The sequence below is a fragment of the Salvelinus alpinus genome, chromosome 2, assembly GCF_045679555.1.
Source record: "Salvelinus alpinus chromosome 2, SLU_Salpinus.1, whole genome shotgun sequence".
Classification (NCBI taxonomy): Eukaryota; Metazoa; Chordata; class Actinopteri; order Salmoniformes; family Salmonidae; genus Salvelinus; species Salvelinus alpinus.
Genome location: NC_092087.1, coordinates 51361436 through 51380892, shown reverse-complemented (window position 1 = coordinate 51380892; position 19457 = coordinate 51361436). Strand labels below are relative to the sequence as shown.

Here is a 19457-nt window from a genome sequence, read left to right as displayed (position 1 = left end):
ATGTATTGATTAAAACTACGTTTATAATGATGTATTAAGATGCTTTTCACTTTCTGACTTCCGTGTTCTGGAAATATTACCAAAGACACAAGCTCTGCAGTGAAACCTAATTTAACATTTTATGCCTCAAATTGTTGGAATTCTTCCCCATACTATTCAGTTTTGTATATTTGGAAGAAAGCAATATTTTTGGAATACTCGAATGATTGTAACACAGTGTATGTGAAATGTGAGTGTTCTCGTAACTGTAAAGGCATGTTAATGTGAAATCTCCGTTACTTTATATTACTCATCTCTTACAATCTGAATGATGAGACAGAACTGGTAAAGCCACATCTTTTTTATTCATTTTTCTTTGTTTACAAACACTTGAAATCTATTGAAATTCTACTCTACAAGCATCCAAGGCTGTTGCACTCGAAAAACAGCCAATATCAGAGGAAGCAGCATTGTAAAACTTAACAAAATGTAAAAACTACAGAGCTGCTTTGTACAAGATAAAGATATTCCTAATATTACATGTGAAATCCTTTCTAAAATATATATAAGTATTCTCTTTACTGCAACAAAATATACAGTAAGTTCCCTATACCAAATGACCCTCTTACCAATTGTGTATTCTACTACAGTCATTAATTGTTTTTGTCATTTTCTTATTGCCATTTTATAGGGCAAGTACATTTAGGCTACCCCATGTTAGCTACAAAATGTGTTTGTTTTTCGGTTGTTGAGGCACAAGCAGTTACTACAGACACTCGAATACTGAATACACACAGCAAACCAATTATTTTTCACATATTTTTATTAAATTAGAATTCCCATTTCCAAAATATCTCTCAAGTTTTGAGTTTGAGACCTGCACCGAAATACTGTATGTAGAATTCTGTCATACCAGCTTTTGACTTTTTGAGTAGAAGTGATAGCCCTTGGGACTGTTTTACAGTATACAAACAAAGGCAGTTTACAGAGGTAGTGACCACCCAAGTTTACTTGTAAGTGCACTTTCGGAAACCAATACATGCTTCTACGAGGCAAAGTACACACATATAGACCCTTCTGTAAAGCGATATCTATCAAGAAAGTAAATATATAGTATTGCATGAGCTATCAGATGCATCCGTACCAAGCAGATCACTTCCTGTAAATCCTTTTACACATTTCAATATTGTAAACTAAGTATTATCATCAAACTAAGCAGACTATGCTGTACGCTAGTGTCTTATGTTGGCTGTCCACATAATAGAAAACTTGCTTTTCTGTGTACAGCAAGATTGCAAAGACATCACAATCCTATATACCCACTATACACTGTTCCTAAACCCAGATCACGCTCACCATTACCCAGATCACACTCGCCATTACCCAACATTGTAGCAATGTTGAAGCAACGTCACTGCAACATTGGGGCAATACAAACTGTTAGCTAGGGCAACACATCCCATTTTATTTTTCTCACAGGATTGCACAGATGCTCTGTCAATCATGAGGAATAAATTACAACAAACTCTCTCTCTCTTCTCTCACTCTCTCTTTATTTTGCTCTCCTCATCTCAAAGGAAAGAAACCAAAACAAGTACAATCTTCTGTCATGTGCGAAACCAAGCAGGAAAGGCATTGCACATAGCATGTGTCTGTGTGTAAGTGTGTGTGTGTGTGGTCATGTTTGTTTTTCATCCAGTATACATTCTCCACCATTTAGAAAAATAGAATCATCGTTCACAGCAGCTCCCTCTAGTGGCGCCTCCATGTGGCAGGGGACATGTAGTGCGCTAGAAACCTGCAATACATAAAAAAAAACATATCAGAATCTCACAGAAGATGACAAAAAAATCCTATACTATGACACTAAATTGTATGTATGCTAGTACTTTAGGGAAAATATGGAATATAGAAGCCTGCATTGCAGTATCACAGTCACATTGTTTCAAGTTGGTTGAGTCTTGTAGGCTACTTTTGAAATCTGTGCTCCTGAGGTACTTGATGGTCAAGTCCTTACCTAGAGGTCTAGCTCTTGCCACCCTTATTTTTGGATCCTGCCACTACATCTGAACTCATCTTTCCAGGCAGGTGGTCTTTGGCTGATGGGTTCTCCTCCTGTTGTTTCTGAGACAAAAGGTCAAAGGTCAAGTCAATTAGAGGACATTTATATCAAATCACATGAATATGGGCATGAATCTCAAATGATTATTAGGATCTAATTTCATTTGGTTTTCTTAAGGTCTAGTTCTTACCTTTGACTTAGACCTTGACTTGCTGTTGCTCTGCAATAAACAAAATTGACACCTTGTTCAGTGTGGATATAACTTCAGGGAGGGCTATGGTAAAGTGATACGGGAGACTTGTAATACGTCTCAATAAGACTAGAGGGCGCTGTAAGACAACCAACAACCATATCTGTTGCGCCATAACCAGAGAATCAATGGCAAGTTCATCTTCCAGTGGAAACTGGTGGGAGGAGCTATAGGAGGATGGGCTCATTGTAATGGCTGGAATGGAATTCATGGAACGGAGTCAATATGTTTGATACCGCCGTTTATTCCATTCCAGCCCATCCTCCTCCTATATAATGAGCCCATCCTCCTATCGCTCTTCCTACCAGCCTCCACTGTTGTAGGTTAACTTTTCTACTAAGGGGAATAGTAGATTGACATAGGCTAGTGATTTTGCTGTTCGTTACTCGTCTTGTTGGCTGAGGATAAGTAAATGTGGACAGTAAGTCTAACATCTTCAAAGTGCGCATCAGAATTAGGTTAGAAGGACCGCAAATCATTGCATCCTCGACTTGCCTGTTCTGTTAGTATTAATTACCATAATCTAAATGTGATTTCTGTCATTCTGAGCATCGTGGGTGGACGGCCCTAATCAGGTTACGCACCCAATGCATATGGGTACGGTAAATTTCTCAAATGTCCTAAGGAAAACCCTGTGCCAAACGTACCGAGTTGATTTATGCGCTCTAGAATTGTAAATATTAGCCACTATTGGTAGCCACCATCAGTAATACCCACATACATTTATAACTGTCACTTTAGTGTTAGTTTCCTTCAACTTGTAGCTACATTTTGCATCATTTATAAGACTATTGTTCAACCCCTATTCTACACTTTTCTCACCTAATATTTCATGGATTGAACAACTGAATGTGGCAACTTTCAGGATGAATCAAACCACTATTTTTTATTCATCAATACATTTAGTGCATAAAGGCTCTCCAAACCTGTTATTTCTGATTCATAAATACTTTCATAACCCTAAATAATCTACAAGATCAGAGTATTTTTTTTTAAATCTACCAATTGGTGCTGAAAGGAGACGAATATGCATAATGGCTTTCTTTCGATACCCAATATTCTGAACCCGTTCTCTCTATATTGTCTAAAGGTACACCGTATTTAAAGGGATGGCTTTAGGTAAATGTAGGAGAGAGTGGGGTAAGTTGAGCTACCCCCCGTTTCTAGGAAACCATACACAAAATTAATGTGACCAAATATTTAGGAAGAAGTCATCATTTCATGGAGTCTGTGAAAGAAGAAACCACACGGAAAAAGTGGTAAGCAAAAACTGATTTTCAGTATGTCAAGTGAATGTATTGTGTTATATATGTTTCATGATGCTTGTATCTAAACCAAAGTTGATACATCACTTGGGGTCTCTATAAGCTACAATATGAGGTCCCAAACTTAGCATGAAAGTGCATCCTTGTGGGCTAATATAGTCAAAATGTTTGAGCCAATGGCCACCATACACCATACAAATGATGATTACATTTGGTCAGTTTTATGCATAATATGCTACGTATTTTTGCAAGGTGTCATGCATATGAACTCAAGATAGTTTTTTATTGTTACAGAGCAGACATCATGCCCTGTCTATACAAACGTAAAACAATACAAACGTAAAACAATCAGGCCCCCTTGGAGGTTCTTGAAAGAGCAGCCAAGGAAGAAGTCCATTTGAGCAGCAGCAAGTGATGAAAAAAATAGACTGAATGACACTGAAGAGGTACATTGACAAAAAGAAAGATTAACATGTACCTGTGTGAAAGAGAGGCCATGATAGAGTAGCAGAGGCTGAGCTAAAAATATCAAGAATTTTGCAGACCAGCTTCATGGGCTTAGTAGCCTCAAATGCAGAGAGCGTGCAAGGGAGCCACACCTGCAGAGTGCGTTACGCACCTGCATTCGGTAAGTCTGAATACCAACTACTGAGAAGTGCTTAAATCAAAACGCGTCAAAAAGTCTGATTTGGGCCGTATGTACGTACCTCCAGACTGGGCTGTGTCTGCTTTGTTGTCACAACTACTGAGGTTGCAGCAGGACCAGGTGAGGAAGAGAAGTCTCTAGACAAGAGGTCGAGGGCACTGCTGTCATCCATAGATGGCTTTAAGGAAGGAGGAAGATGGTCACAAGTGTACATACGGTTTACATGAATTCAACATTACTTTTATGAGTTGCACTGTGTTCAACACAGTATGACATTGAATACGACTGATCTGTACAATTATAGATACAATTGGACAGAAACCTTACCTGCTTGGGCCTAACATCAGCCTGGGCTTTGGCCTCTGCCATTGCCTGTGAGGAGAAAATACACAAAACCTTATTAAAATATACAGCCTTACTTACACCTGGGGTGGCAGGTAGCCTAGTGGTTAGAGCGTTGGGCCAGTAACGGAAAGGTTGCTAGATCGAATCCCCGAGCTGACAAGGTAAAAATCTGTCATTCTGCCCCTGAACAAGGCAGTTAACCCACTGTTCCTAGGCCATCATTGTAAATAAGAATTTGTTCTTAACTGACTTGCATAGTAAGGAAAAAAAATTAAAATATTAGCGTTTCCCAAACTTGGTTCTGGGGACCCCAAGGGGTGCAAGTTTTCGTTTTTGCCCTAGCGCTACATAGGTGATTAAAATAATAAAATCTTAATAATGAGTTCATTATTTGAATCAGCTGTGTAGTGTTAGGGAAAAAAACAAAATGTGCACCCCTCGGGGTCCCGAGGACCGAGTTTGGGAAACGCCATCCTATATACACCTCACTTAACTTATGGGCACAGAGTACCCCTTTCTGATTTTCTGTATTTTTGCATATTTTTGATACTGAATGTTATCAGATCTTCAACCAAACCTCACATTAGATAAAGGGAACCTGAGTGTACAAATAACAACAACAAAAAATTGTACTTCTTTTAATTAACAAAGTTATGCAACACCCAATGCCCCTGTGTGAAAAAGTAATTGCCCCCTTACACTCAATAACTGGTTGTGCCACCTTTAGCTGCAATGACTGCACCAAACCATCACACTACCACCACCATGCTTGACCGTTGGTACTGTATGAGGTTCTTACTGTGGAATGCAATGTTTGGTTTTCCCCAGGCATAATGGGACCCATGTCGTCCAAAAAGTTATACTTTCGACTCATCTGTCCATAGAACATTCTTCCAAGTCTTGATGATCCTCTAGGTGCTTTTTGGCAAACTGGAGCCAACCTTTTGGATGAGATGGATCCCATTATGTCTTGTGAAAACCAAACACTGCATTCCACAGTAAGAACCTCATACCAACGGTCAAGCATGGTGGTGGTAGTGTGATGGCTTGGGGATGCTTTGCTGCCTTAGGACCTGGACGACTTGCCTTAATAGAAGGAACCATGAATTCTGCTCTGTATCAGAGAATTCTACAGGAGAATGTCAGGCCATCCGTCTGTGAGCTGAAGCTGAAGAGCAGCTGGGTCACGCAGCAAGACAATGATCCAAAACACACAATCAAGTCTACATGAAAATGGTTAAAAAGCAACACATTTGAAGTTTTGGAATGGCCTAGTCAAAATCCAGACCTAATCCCAATTGAGATGTTGTGGCAGAACTTGAAACAAGCAGTTCAGGCTTGATAATCCACAAATGTCGCTGAGTTAAAGCAGTTTTGCGGGAAGAGTGGGACAAAATTCCTCCACAGGGACGTGAGAGACTGATCAACAACTACAAGAAGCGTTTGGTTGGAGTCATTGCAGTGAAAGTTGGCACAATCAGTTATTGAGTGTAAGGGGACAATAACATTATCACACAGGGGCATTGGGTGTTGCATAACTTAGTTCATGAAATAAATGACATAAGTATGTAATTGTTGTGTAAGTTGTTCACTCATGCTCCCTTTATCTAATATTAGGTTGAAGATCTGATAGCATTCAGTATCAAAAATATGCTAAAGTAGAGAAAATTAGAAAGGGGGAAAATACTTTTTCACAGCACTGTATATACTGTTAATTATTTAGTACTAATCCAATATAAAAACAAAAGACGAAAGTGGGCAGAATTGTACAGTATTACTTCTGTGTTATTGTGAAAAGTTCACGTATGTAGAAGAGCGTAAAAAAAACATAAGGGCCGTTTAGTACCATTTTATTTGGTGTATTGCATTTACCACGTGTTAGCATTTACGTTATCATTAGCACATTACATTAGCATCTTCAGGAATACCCTTCTTATTTCCTACTACAACCCTGTATATGTTACCTTAAGGTCTTTCTCTGTGGGCCGGTACTCAGCTGGAAGGCTGACATCTCTCTCCCCCATCTTGATAAGCTTCTCCTCCATGATCTTCTTCTCCTAGAATAAGCAGAGAGCAGACTCAGGTAAAACAACAGATAGCATTAGGCTAAAGGCTAAAGGTTTTGCTGCAGTGAGGTAAGGCTTATTTCTTTGGACCAAGGAATAGCCTTCAACAGTTGTGTTGCACAAGAGTGAATATTCCAGTCGGTCACACTTGAAACTAAATACATCATGTGTAGGCTTAATGAAGCCTTCATATCACCCTTTATAAGTACCTTGACGATGTCCCTGACTGAGACGGGAACGGGCTCTGGGATAGGAGTCATGTTCATTAAGGTGTCTGACAAGGCATCCAGAGCATCTACCGTCCCTGTAGACAGCTACACACACACACACACACACACACGGTTACATGTCACTGCTGACAATGGGTATCTGACTGAGCCACTAAATGTGAATTAGGCATAGGACAACAATAAATCTCACATTAAGTGTGTGTGTGTGTCAGTACCTGGCGGTTAGCAGCAGATTTGACTGCAGGGGCAACAGCTGGGGCTACAAATTCCCCTGCCAGGGCGTCCAAGGCAAAGTCATCTGCGGCCTACAGACACAAAGGAGGAGAGATGGAGGGAAAATGTATATGTTAAGTGAGTTGTTATGCTACCGATGAAAAACTAAGAGACACTTAAAGCAACCAGACATAAAAACACGTATTGGCTGGTCATAGATTTATACAGAGCAGACCAATCACTGGATGGTTTGATAAGTGAGTGACCAATGGTAGAGGGTGTTGTTCACCTGTGTTGGAGGAGCTGGGGGGCAGAGGACACGAGCCTGGACAGTTGGAGCCACAGAGGAAGACATGAAGTCACCTGACAGGATGTCCAGAGCCTCACCTGAGTCCATGGACGGCTGGAGAGAGAGAGAGAGAGAACAGAGGAGGAGTGGACGGGAGAGGATAGGGAGGAGGAGAAGTGAAGAGAGGAAGAAGATATGTAGTTATGATTATCAAATTCCCGTACACCAATAACTCCTGGTTCTCTTTAGTTCTGTTTCTTCTCATAGTGAAAAGTAATGTATTTTTTGATCTCCCAATGACTTTTGCTTTGCGTATATGAGGCCCACCTCTTTCTTGGGAGGAGGCAGGTCTTTGCCTTTGTCCTCTGTGAACCTGTACTCTGGTGGGAGAGTGTCATCCCTCTCACCCACAAGCACAGCTTCCATCTCTGTCAGTTTGCCCTCCTAAACAGCACACGCAACAACAAAAAACACACACACACAAACAGAGCTGAAATTAATTCTATCCTTTAAAAAAGGTCCCTGGGACTGCTACACTATGTACTATACTGTAAGCTAGTCATTGTAAGAATAACTTTGTTGTTCAGTGTATGTATACCGTGACAATGTCCTCAGGTCTGATCTTGGGAGGTTCGGGCGCTGGTTCTGGAGCAGCAAGAGTGTCTCCCAGAGCACTGAGAGCATCCAGGGACATACCCTGGAGACACACACACAGGGATTAGCTGTGTGCAGGGACTTTTTTCTTCAGTTGATTCTCTTACTGCGCCTTAGATTTCTCCTGTGTCTACACGTAGCGTGGTTACCTCATCAGTGGTGGTTTTAGTAGGTGCTGCGGCTTTAGTAGGTGCTGCGGCTTTAGTAGGTGCGGCTTTAGTAGGTGCTGCGGCTTTAGTCGTGGCTCCGGGTTTAGTAGTGGCTCCGGGTTTAGTAGTGGCTCCAGGTACAACAGGAGCCATGCTGGGGGCTTCAAGGTCAAATGTACAAACGGCTCTCTATAGACAGGAAGTAAGGGCAAAACACATACACATATGATATGACCTGACAGTACGCAAGGTATACTGTACATATGCATGCACACACACATCATGACTCGACAGTCGGCAATACACAAGGTACACACACACAGACGATATGATTTGAATACAATGAACACACACACACCACACTACATAACTAAACATATACAAAACACCTCAGTGAGTTTACCTGTGGGGGGTTGTCGAAGTGAGGCACCACGGGGGCCTGGACAGCGGAGGCCTTAGTAGGAGCCACAAAGTCTCCAGCCAAGGCATCCAGGGCTGCTAAATCATCTATTTCGGCCTGGGAGAGATAGACTCACATACTTACAGCTTATAATGCCTTCCTAAGGCTGTCATAAGATTGACAAAATGGCTGTTATAACATGCCATGAGCATTGATGACGACCCACTTTCTGCTATATCGGTTGATTCTTACTGACATGCCATATTATGATAGCCCTAAAGTAATGGCATTGGAGTGACTTTCACTTAGAAGATTACCAATAGACCCATAGAAAATGAAAGTATTGGAGGGGTAAATCGATTCATAACAGAGTTGACCAATTAGTGGATGGTTTGATAAGTAAACGACCAATGATAGAGGGTGCTGTTCACCTGTTTGGGAGGAGCTGGGGGGCACAGGACAGGAGCCTGGACAGATGGAGCCACAGAGGAAGACATGAAGTCACCTGACAGGATGTCCAGAGCCTCGCCAGCGTCCATGGAAGGCTGGAGAATGAGAGAGAGTGAAAACAGAGTACAGAGGGGAGAAGTATGAGTACTGTGACTCAAATCTCAGTATACTATAACATCAGATCCCTTTGGAGGTCGCCACTGGTATTTACTATAGGTGTGATGAAAGTGGGACATGAGGCTTTTGATGGCTTCAGAAGGCTCACCTCTTTCTTGGGAGGAGGCAGGTCTTTGACTTTGTCCTTTGTGAACCTGTACTCTGGTGGGATAGTGTCGTCCCTCTCACCCACAAACACACCCGCCTCTGATGTCAGTTTGCCCTCCTGCAGAACAGAAATGTGCACCAAAAATGTTTTGCGCACGCGTACACACGCACACACAAAATGTAGCACAGGCGGAATACAAGTCAGTGTACCGTGACAATGTCCTCAGGTCTGATTTTGGGAGGTTTGGGCGCTGGTTCTGGAGCAGCCAGAGTGTCTCCCAGAGCATTGAGAGCATCCAGGGACATACCCTGGAGAGACACACAGAGAGGGACATGAAGAAAGAAACACCGACAGAGAAAGGGCGACACAAGGGGTTAGATTAAATGTTCAACAATGATATGGGATGATACATAGTACAACAGTAACAGTATTTCATTGGTTAGATAGAAACTGTATCCCTCCTATGACAAACCTCATCTGTCTTAGGCTTGGTGTCCATTGGGGAGTCAGCCAACTGAAATGCAACAAACGTCAATAGATAACAGCTTTATGACCCGACAGAAGTACTACATGGAATACATATTTTGCATGGAAATATTTTTTGTTGCCGACACAGTACAGTACCCAACCCGCCACAAAGCATGACAGGCTGAGCTGCAATGATGGACAACCCAATATAACAGTGGACATAAGTGTTTGTCAGTGTTTATGTAGTGCTCATGACATTGTTACGCATGGCTTATTAATGTATGATCATGACGTAGGACTTGCTTTCTTTGGGGTTATTTACCTTTTCCACCTTAGCTTTCTTGTCCGCGGGGGGAGCAGCAGACTTGGTCACAACGGGAGACTTAAACTCAGTTTTCTGGAATGGAGGAGAGAGATGATTTGATTGCATTGTCTGAGCTGCAACGATGGACATCCCAATATAACAGTGGACATAAGTGTTTGTCAGTGTTTATGTAGTGCTCATGACATTGTTACGCATGGCTTATTAATGTATGATCATGACGTAGGACTTGCTTTCTTTGGGGTTATTTACCTTTTCCACCTTAGCTTTCTTGTCCGCGGGGGGAGCAGCAGACTTGGTCACAACGGGAGACTTAAACTCAGTTTTCTGGAATGGAGGAGAGAGATTATTTGAGTCCGTTCAATACTGCTGCTTGGGTTCTAGTTGAGAGGAAGAAGGGAAACCCTTTGGTAAAAGCTCACTTGAACCCTTCACTATAAAGGGGTCTTCACAGCAGCTTATCTTTACATGACATAACAGTTGTCATAAGCTATTACAGCCGACATTGGTGTACGTCAAAATTACACGACATGTCATGTTGTTTGCAACAGTATGCAGGGCAGGCTATTCATCAGAACCATAACATAGTAACCAGTAGGTGGCTAGCGAGTTAGCAGTCCGATAAGGTAGCCTAAATGTTGCCAGGTGTCATTATGACCATGTAATGTCAATTGACATTCCCTGACATTGCTTTTCGTAACAGTTTACCATGTCACGCTAATTTCTTTTAGAATACAGTTTTACAATGGAGGAGTCAGGTGAAATATCAGCACTCTTCATTTACCTTGACAGGAGCGGGTGGAGGGGGAGCGAAGTTGGAGAAGCCAGCAGACAAGGCATCAATGGCAGCCAAGTCCTCCACTTTCTGTTAATAGATGAAATTGTATCACTGTCATATATTAAACATGAATCGGGACCGCTGTCTCACCCAAAAGACTATGGGACTAATAATGATCCTGTTACCCAATGTATGTTTCAGGGAACATGACCCATAAGTGATTATAACCTGGAAATAGTGAAGTCTCACCTTCTCCTGTTTCTGAGGGATGGGAGCAGTAGAGGTTGTGAACCCAAAGGAGAGGGATTCCAGAGCATCATCTGTGCTCATGGGTTTCTGATACAAGCAAACAAAGCATAGTTATACACAAAGGATTACAGTAAAAGCTGTGTCTTCATAATACACCACTAGATGGCGCTTTAGACTAACTCCAACCATTGAAAGAGGGCAGAATAACAAAGACCAGACCACACGTGGCAGACCAGAAGGAAAAGTACTGACACACCCATTACATTCCCTAGGATCTTACTGCAACCAAGCACTTGGCAAAGGACTCTGAGCAGAATCCCTTTACTTAGCATCAGTTGTATTATATCTTTTTTTTTTTAAACACGTAACCAATGGCCAATTTTAGACAACTCACTTTTGACAACATACTTGATCGGTAAAAGAGTTTGCCTCATATCCAAAGAAGTTCTTAGAAGCAGAGGTATACAACAGAGAGCACTACAGTGCAAAACAAGGTGTGGCCCAAAGTTGGGACAGAGGGTGAATAAGTGCGTGTATGGGTCGTTCCACGAAATGGGTCTCTTTTGCGGCACTTTAAATATTTAAAGTAGAAATTGTGCACCAATATTGAATTTTAAATGCGTGCTATATTAAATGAAGTGCCCTTTAATATAGACCACATGAATTAAATACATCTGAAGAAATCGAAGTAGCAAATTCTGCATTTTGACATATCCCTACGTCAACCCTGTGTATTTTAACCCACTTAACCACACAATTTCGCCAAGTTTCACCATCATCGTACAGCCCTAGTTAATTTGTTGCTTTGACAAAGTCATTTCTGAAGATTATTATTTATGTCATGTGATTAGTGATTCATTTACATCTGTCGATGTCAACCCTGACATCGACAGATGTAAATGTCATCTATTTTAAGGTCAACCCTGTTATGTGTACTGAACTCTTGATTTAATATGGTGAAACTATACATTTTTAAATATTTTTTCCCCCAAAAGAAACATTGAACATCTAATAGTCAAATCATAGAGTAAAAGCAGGTGAGCTGGTTCTACTGTTTTTGGCCATTTTCTGGTGTTTTGTAACACGTCAAAACTTACCCATAGATAGACAGGCACATTTTTATTTAACAATTTCAATGTTTTTGTAAAGCTTGCATTTAATTGCCACTCTCTATTGCACACAACAAACTTTCATTTCCCCTGTCACAAGGGGATTTATGGCTGATTTAAGATGAAGTCGTCAACCCTGTTACGGTCAACCCTGTTACTTTATTTGGCACTTCATTGAATAATAGGGCAACATTTTTGATTTCCGCCTAAATAGACATAACCAAACATAATTATTTTTATTTTAAAAAAAGTGGGGCAATATGGCTTGAAATTACTGAAATGCTTTCTAAATATAGTAACAATCAAATTCTAAACAACTTTCAAACTTCTTATAACTGTAAAATAAATATGATCATACTTAATGACAGTACAATATTGGCACCATTTCATTTAACTGCCGACAGAGAACGTTCTATTAAACGTCCACTGAGCGACACCATTCAAATGTGTGCAGACTCGTTACAACTTCAGCTTTAAGCACAATTTCGTCCGTCTGTGACCAAAATAAAGTGGTATTGTTTCAATTCTATGAAATGATTTAGTATTTTGTCATGTTGAGAGCTTTAAATCCAGCTGAGAATATCACAGGGAGATGAAAACACTACGGCTGGATCCACTAGACTGTCACCGTTCATATGCTGTCTCCTAAGCTGGGCTGGGTCGCTCAGAGGAAGAGCAAATTTATCTGGATAGTCCAGAAAATCTGACACATCACTTCCTATACAATTGTGGGGTCTGTGTATGGGTGAATAGGCGTGGAGTAATGAGTGATTGTGTGTTGACTATGTATCCTCTGTTAGTGTGTGTGCGCAAAAGGGTTTGGCAGAACTAGAACCGGCTGGTTGAGATGGCTCTACTGTTGTTTGCAAAGCCAACACCCCTCAGCGCAATGCAACATTCCACACTGTAGAGGTATCCAACACTGTCAGAAGAGACCGGGGCATCAGGCCTATGGTTTATTTTGTTCATGAAGTGCGTGAGTCCGTGTGTGTGTGTGAGAAAGATTGAGAGAGAGAAGCAGAGAGAAAGAGGGGGGCGAAGGGGGGGTCAATATCTCTGTGTTTTCGCCACAGCATACAGTGCATCGCCTGGCAGTAAATACAATGACTTACCGGGACATCCTTTGGCTTGACATCTGCAACTGGGGCCTACAAAAATGAAAAAAATCATAAATTATTCTATATAATATAAGTTCATTAATGACATAGTTGAGTATGCCTAGATTTAAATCAAATCTGATCATGTTCTGAAAAGAATGACAAAAGGTTATTCAAGGGCGGTAACTACACACAGGCTTTTCCCACCTGGTCCAGAAACAAACCCTAGCTCTGACCCTCTAGGGCACATCACGTAGATCTGAGAATTGCATTGATATGGTAGTAGCTCCATCTTGTTCTCTGATCAGCTTGGTGGACATTTGGCCCTATTGCTTACACCTATCAAGTCCTCTCAGAACTACACACGTGTCCTGGGATAGGCTAAGGACTAGGAGACCTGATGACCAAGAGTTCCAGTCAAATGTGTAACGTCAAAGAGAGTACTGCAGTGCAAAGCTAAAGACATACAAACTTAAAGCTCTCTAACAGCAACATAAGTGATGATGATGACGACGACGAGGAGGAGCAGGAGGAAGGAGACTGGAGGAGAAGGGGGATTAAGAGTTAGGGACTGACCATGTCCTCAAATCGGTATCCTGGGGGCAGTGGGCAGTTGTTCCCCCCACATATCACTCCCTCCTGATGGGTCAAGCCATGCTGTGTGACACATGCAATAACACACACTGTTACATTTGGTGACTGGGTGGACACACAAATACATCTATCCAACTCGCACCGTGCGCACACACACACACACACACACACACACACACACACACTATGTGAGGGTGCTGTACCTCTATAACCTCTGGCCCGGTGTATATGGGGGCTGCAGGGGCGAGAGGCTCTGACGAGGGCAAGAAATTAGCCAGGGCATCAAAGGGGTCCGCATCAAGCTCCTACACATGATACGACAACTCAAACACAAGCAACGCAACTCCATGCCATTCATTTTTTGGTGCAATATAACACCCACATAGAGAGAAAAGATAGATCAATGATTTACCTCTTTGGCTGTCTTGGCTGCTGGGGGACCTACTTCCACCTGTACCTGCAACCCGGAGCAGGAGAGATTAGTGAATACAACACTGGGTTACTATCTGACACTGCTCATCTCCCGTGCCCAACTGAGCTTCTGGGTGGCTGTGGACTCAATTCAACCAAACCCACAAAGGTAGTACTCACGCAGGAGCAAAAGCACTCTTTTTCCTGTCGTCAAATAAAATATAGAATGGTACAGTAAACACTCCTCACCGCTTCCACACTTTAATTCATGGCTACATTGTGTGAAAACAGAGAAAGAATGACACAGGAAGTGATCAATGATATAGCCCTAACACCAGGGATAGCCCCACCCCCAAGAGTCTTCTTCTACTATAGCGTAGTTAATATCGAACAGTAATCCGGAGTCTACCTTGGTCACTGGACCCTTCTGAGAGGGGCCTCCAGCCGCGGCACCGCCTGCAGAAACAGCCTGGGGCAACTTAGCAGGATCCTTTTTAGCCATGTCAGCTTTGCTAGATGTGGTGGGCACACTCTATAAAAAGGCATATGGTTCACGCCATTAGACGAGGTGCAGAGCAGACCTCAGAGAGCTGCGCATAGCCTTAGAGTCAAAGTTTAGTAGAGTGATAAGACGATAGTTAACAGCTTATCGCCCGTAGGTAATGACAAAGGAAAGGCACCATGATAAGATAAGCGCCTAATCAGACTGTGATTTGCCGTCACTGTTAAGAAAAGTATTAGGACGGTAGTAAGCACCCCCGTAAGGCTTCAAAGAGGGTACAGCAAAAACAGAAATACAACAACAGGTCCCCATCAACCTAAGCCAGGTAAACAAAGCCAGAAGCAATACAAGCTGTGGTGCGACGCAACCAGAAGAAAAAGTAAAAGGTGGAAATACCATTGTGCCTTCTCTATGGTGATGTGTCAGACACTGTTTGTCTTGACGAGTTGAGCGTAACACAAGTGTGGGCATGCAGACTCAGTCACATTAGAGCAGAAGTGTCCATTCAATTCCCAGTCAGACACCTCCGGGCCAGAAGTAAGGAAGTCCAAAGCAGAGATATGTTTTGAAGGATATCGCCGGAGAGAAAACCGGAGGACGGATACTATATAAAAGGCGTGGAAGAATATGACGATAAAGAGAATGACTTAAACCACAAGGTCACGGGGAGAGATAATGACGAAGAAGACGTGGAATAGTGACCCAGGAAGAGAGTGTTGAAAGGGGGAGTGAGTTTTAAAAGAAAGCCAGGCCAGGCAAAGAATAACGATCGAGAAGAAAGAGGCCTCGCCCCACACTCATCGACTGTCTGCCATCTACCTTGGCTGTCTGTTTCGGAGACTCTTGGAGCTTCGGTACTTCAGCTTTCCACGGTGTCGCCGCCACTCCGACAATATTTCCTCCTCCAGGGGTAGGAGGTGTAGCTTTGGCAGGGTGCATGGGCGCAGTCTATATTTAAGAGGTATGAGTTCAAACTCAATGGATACAACACAAACAGAGCAGATTCAATGTATTGGCACCCGTTAAAATCAAATATGTCAAGGTGAATGGGGGCCCAGTGAGTGTGAGGTGCAGGGCTTATTCAAATCTAAAGTAGGGTAAAGTTGGCCCTAGACACTAAACTACGGTCAGTTTTGTATTCCCTTCCCAAATTGGTTAAGTTAGGCATTTAGAGAGGGTAAGCTGATCCTAGATCTGTGCCTACGGGCAACATCAACCCGGAATCTGAAACCCAGCAGTCATTCAAGCCATTAAGAGGTCCTACAAGGGCCAGAGGATGAAACCATTACTATATTTAGGGGAGGGGTGTTTGGCGTTACCTTTGGGGTGTCTTTAGGACTGCTTCTGGTCCCAGGTGTTGGTATGTCAATAATAGTAGCACCTGCTCCAGCAGTGTTTGGAGAGACAAGTGTCGTCTACAAACCAAGAAGCAGGCGTAGAACACATTTTGGAAACGTGGTTCAGAAAACCAGCCAGCAACATGTTATGCATATCACCAATGGACAGTGAAGGGTCCTAATCCCGTACTCCAGCATGTAAAAAAAGCACAGTCAATCAATAAGCTCATTGCGGTCATTGTGAATAGTGTAAGCAGATCGGAACACACCCTAGGCCAAGCTGTGAAGGAGGCAATGGTAAAGAGCGAGATTCCATTTAACAGAGTGTACTCTACGCCCATGGGAACGCATTTGGGAAGAGAGTTAAAGATGTCAGAATAAGCCATGATTGTCCCACAAGAATCTCCATAGACCCAGCTACCAGTCTACCTCTGGCATCATCACTTTGGCAGCTCCTCTCTGTGTTGTCCCGGCTGTAGTAGGACTTCCTCCCGCTGCGACACCACTTCCTGTGGCTCCACCCATTGTCACGGACTCCGCCCTTGGCTTCGTAGCCATGGTCGAGGCGGCAGATGCACTCTGTAATGCAACAAGGATTGTGATTGGCTCGGTAACATTTGATTACTTTCAGCTTGCCTTATCCAATTGCTTATCTATACAAAATTCTGTGCCTAGTGATGCTTTCCCCTCAAAAAACTAACAACAAATGACTGACAAGTAAAAATGATGACGACACGGCAGAGTATGTACAGATGCATATAGTACTATACATAACCGTGTGTGTATGCAAAATCTCTACATAGGTATGCAGTGCATGCATGTGTATGATACAAGTGAAACATGAGTAGCTTTACTACGTAGCAAACTGTCTGTCACATCTTCACAAGCCAAAGGAATTTTCACTCTTCCTGGGTTTCACACGGAATCAGATACCAGAACAGGTGACATTTCATGTTGTGTTGTCATGGTGTTGGTGGACACGTGAATACGCCACCTCAGGTTGGCATCTCTGCCCTTTGCTGTCACCATGGCATTGTTTGGGCATAGGAGAGAGGACTTTTGGAATAGATTCAGGAAAGAGATTCGGGGAACTGATACAACTTCTCTAGGGAAACCAGTTTGGTAATTCCTTTGTCCTGAGTGGTCAACGACCTACCAAAACACCTAAACCAAGGTTGTAAGCTTTGGTTTACACGTTGACTAAAACCCATTTGCAAAAAAAATACTTTCAGTTCCCCCACTGCCTGCCCAACAACAAAACCCAACATTCAACCAAAGGAAGTTTGTCCAATCTGTAGTTCACCATAAATATTGGGCTAGAGACCAGTTAAAGAAGGTGCTGTGCAATGTGTGCTGACTATAGGTGTTCTCTGTAGGTAATCTTTCTCTTTTCTGGAGAGAAAGCAACTAAAAGAGTCCTACCGTTTAGCATAGAGCTTTTGCACTGACATTAGTAGGGAAGACACTGACTGTTGTGCAAGTGTTGCCAAGTACATCGCTACTACCCTCCTGAGATCTAGAAATACTGTCCCCCCCCGGATCCAGAAATGCATTGGATTTTCTTCTTCATAACAACCTATTTTAACAGCCCATTTCCTGAATGGGTGACAACATAACAACACTGGTGTGGAATTATGTCTGGAGGTCATCACCTATACAGAGTCAAGAATGTAAAAAATTGTTGCAAGTGCTGCATGTTTTCCCTCAATAAAGCCAAGCACAAAATAAACACAAAATACCAAGCCTATTAAAAATGTATAGAATAATTCAGGATATGTTTAAAACATTCTAGTTGGAAGCAATTGCAAAATCAAAATGAGCTGAATAACATAAGCCTATATTTAATTCTAAAGCCATTGTTCCACTCCCTGAACATTTGGGTGTGACCAACTCTTTGCCTGAAAGGGAGGAAGAGGGGAGTTTTGTTTTTCTATGTGATCTTGCTTTTTGTTTCCCCTGTCCTTTATGGTTTTATGGTAATAACACAGACTGGGACACACGGAGCAGCCGCTACTCTGTCAAAACAGGAAAGACATTAACAATACCAAGCATCGCCCAAAGAAGGGGTCAAAGGTCAAATACACTGGAAGCCAGATCAGAAACTGGGACCTATCCCAAAGAAAAGAAGGTGAAGGAAGAGGAGGAAGAGGTGTGTGTGAGAGAGGGAGAAAGAGAGAGGGGCAGGGTGAGAGAGAATGAGAGAAGATGGGTTAAGGAGGAGTGTATAGTAATGGTACCTCAAATTGTGCTGGATTCACGGCAACCTGGGCCACTGAAGTGGATGAATATTGTCTGGGCTGCGACTGGGGAGAGAGAGAGAGAAAGAGGGAGAGTTAAAAAACATAAAATGAACGGAGGAGTTGTCACTTATAGTAGGACACACAGACTTAATCCTTGTCAGAATCACTGACGCAATTAAGCATGATCTAAACTTGAAATTAACCACAGCAAAAAAAAACATTCCATGCTGCTCAAATGTCTGTACAATTTCCTCACATACAAGACTGTAATTACCAATTGGATGTCACGAAATTCAGTAGAAAAAGGGGTAAAAGTACCCAAAAAATATATAATAATAATAAAATAATATAAAAGCTAACAGGGTTGTCAAACTATTTTATAATTTACTGAAAAAAAGTTTTTTTTAATTATGACTTACCTTCCACTTAAATGACCAAAAAATGCGTAAATGTATTTTTTTCCCATATATGTTGTAGCTTAGACCCTACTATACATAATCTGAGTTTTTTTGTGTTGTGCCCGCCCTTGGTTGAGACACAACATGCTCTTGAATATAAGGTAGGTTTCATTTCAATCATAGAAATATAATTAATAGAATTGACCTATCCCTTCAGACCACAGCAATTTAGCTGGTCACCAATGAAATTTAAAAGGTGCAATATGCAGAAATCGTTCCGCCATTTCCTGTTTGCTATAATTCTAATAGTTTGTCTAATTTCAGTTTATGTGACAAAACAAGCAATCATTGTGTAGAATCATTATACCATCTAAACCACTGTAAAATATTTTTTCCATAGCCCAAAATATTGTATCTTCAGCTTTATAAAACCTGAAAGTAAAATACATTTTTTTTTAAATTTAAGCACGGAAGTATAGAAATAGCGTACATAGAACAGATCTACCGCGTCTTAGACTTGCTTTCTATGAGAATGACAGATCTATAACTCACATTTCTATGCGAATTTGGTCAGGTTGCCCAAAAAGTTTAATATTGGAGCTTTAAACTAAATTTGAAACGGCGGCCATCTTTGTGGTAGTATTTAAAAGTCAACATTTCAATTCAATTTACATTTCAATGGTCTACCA

The 19457-nt window shown here is 41.9% G+C and overlaps 1 protein-coding gene across 27 annotated transcripts in view; it reads right to left on the bottom strand.

Moving 5' to 3' along the window:
* Positions 1-784: 784 nt before the first annotated feature.
* The window catches only part of LOC139543177 (calpastatin-like), a 73644-nt gene continuing 54971 nt past the window's right edge, over positions 785-19457 (bottom strand). For 9 of the 27 annotated variants that reach the window (XM_071349441.1, XM_071349473.1, XM_071349449.1 and 6 more), the window contains 30 exons: positions 18368-18433; positions 16560-16709; positions 16113-16208; positions 15613-15741; positions 14701-14823; positions 14293-14337; positions 14084-14185; positions 13863-13943; positions 13302-13337; positions 11081-11167; positions 10838-10918; positions 10306-10380; positions 10054-10128; positions 9736-9777; positions 9473-9571; positions 9264-9380; positions 8980-9093; positions 8552-8665; positions 8149-8337; positions 7944-8042; positions 7673-7789; positions 7346-7459; positions 7059-7148; positions 6823-6927; positions 6512-6604; positions 4530-4574; positions 4264-4380; positions 2232-2261; positions 1997-2103; positions 785-1777 (listed from right to left, as the gene is read on the bottom strand). In XM_071349441.1, the coding sequence (XP_071205542.1) occupies positions 2005-2103; positions 2232-2261; positions 4264-4380; positions 4530-4574; positions 6512-6604; positions 6823-6927; positions 7059-7148; positions 7346-7459; positions 7673-7789; positions 7944-8042; positions 8149-8337; positions 8552-8665; positions 8980-9093; positions 9264-9380; positions 9473-9571; positions 9736-9777; positions 10054-10128; positions 10306-10380; positions 10838-10918; positions 11081-11167; positions 13302-13337; positions 13863-13943; positions 14084-14185; positions 14293-14337; positions 14701-14823; positions 15613-15741; positions 16113-16208; positions 16560-16709; positions 18368-18433 (2730 nt within the window). In that variant the 3' untranslated portion in view covers positions 785-1777; positions 1997-2004. The remainder of the gene's footprint in view (positions 1778-1996; positions 2104-2231; positions 2262-4263; positions 4381-4529; positions 4575-6511; positions 6605-6822; positions 6928-7058; positions 7149-7345; positions 7460-7672; positions 7790-7943; positions 8043-8148; positions 8338-8551; positions 8666-8979; positions 9094-9263; positions 9381-9472; positions 9572-9735; positions 9778-10053; positions 10129-10305; positions 10381-10837; positions 10919-11080; positions 11168-13301; positions 13338-13862; positions 13944-14083; positions 14186-14292; positions 14338-14700; positions 14824-15612; positions 15742-16112; positions 16209-16559; positions 16710-18367; positions 18434-19457) is intronic. The other 18 variants (XM_071349515.1, XM_071349519.1, XM_071349520.1 and 15 more) reach the window with 14 other exon arrangements.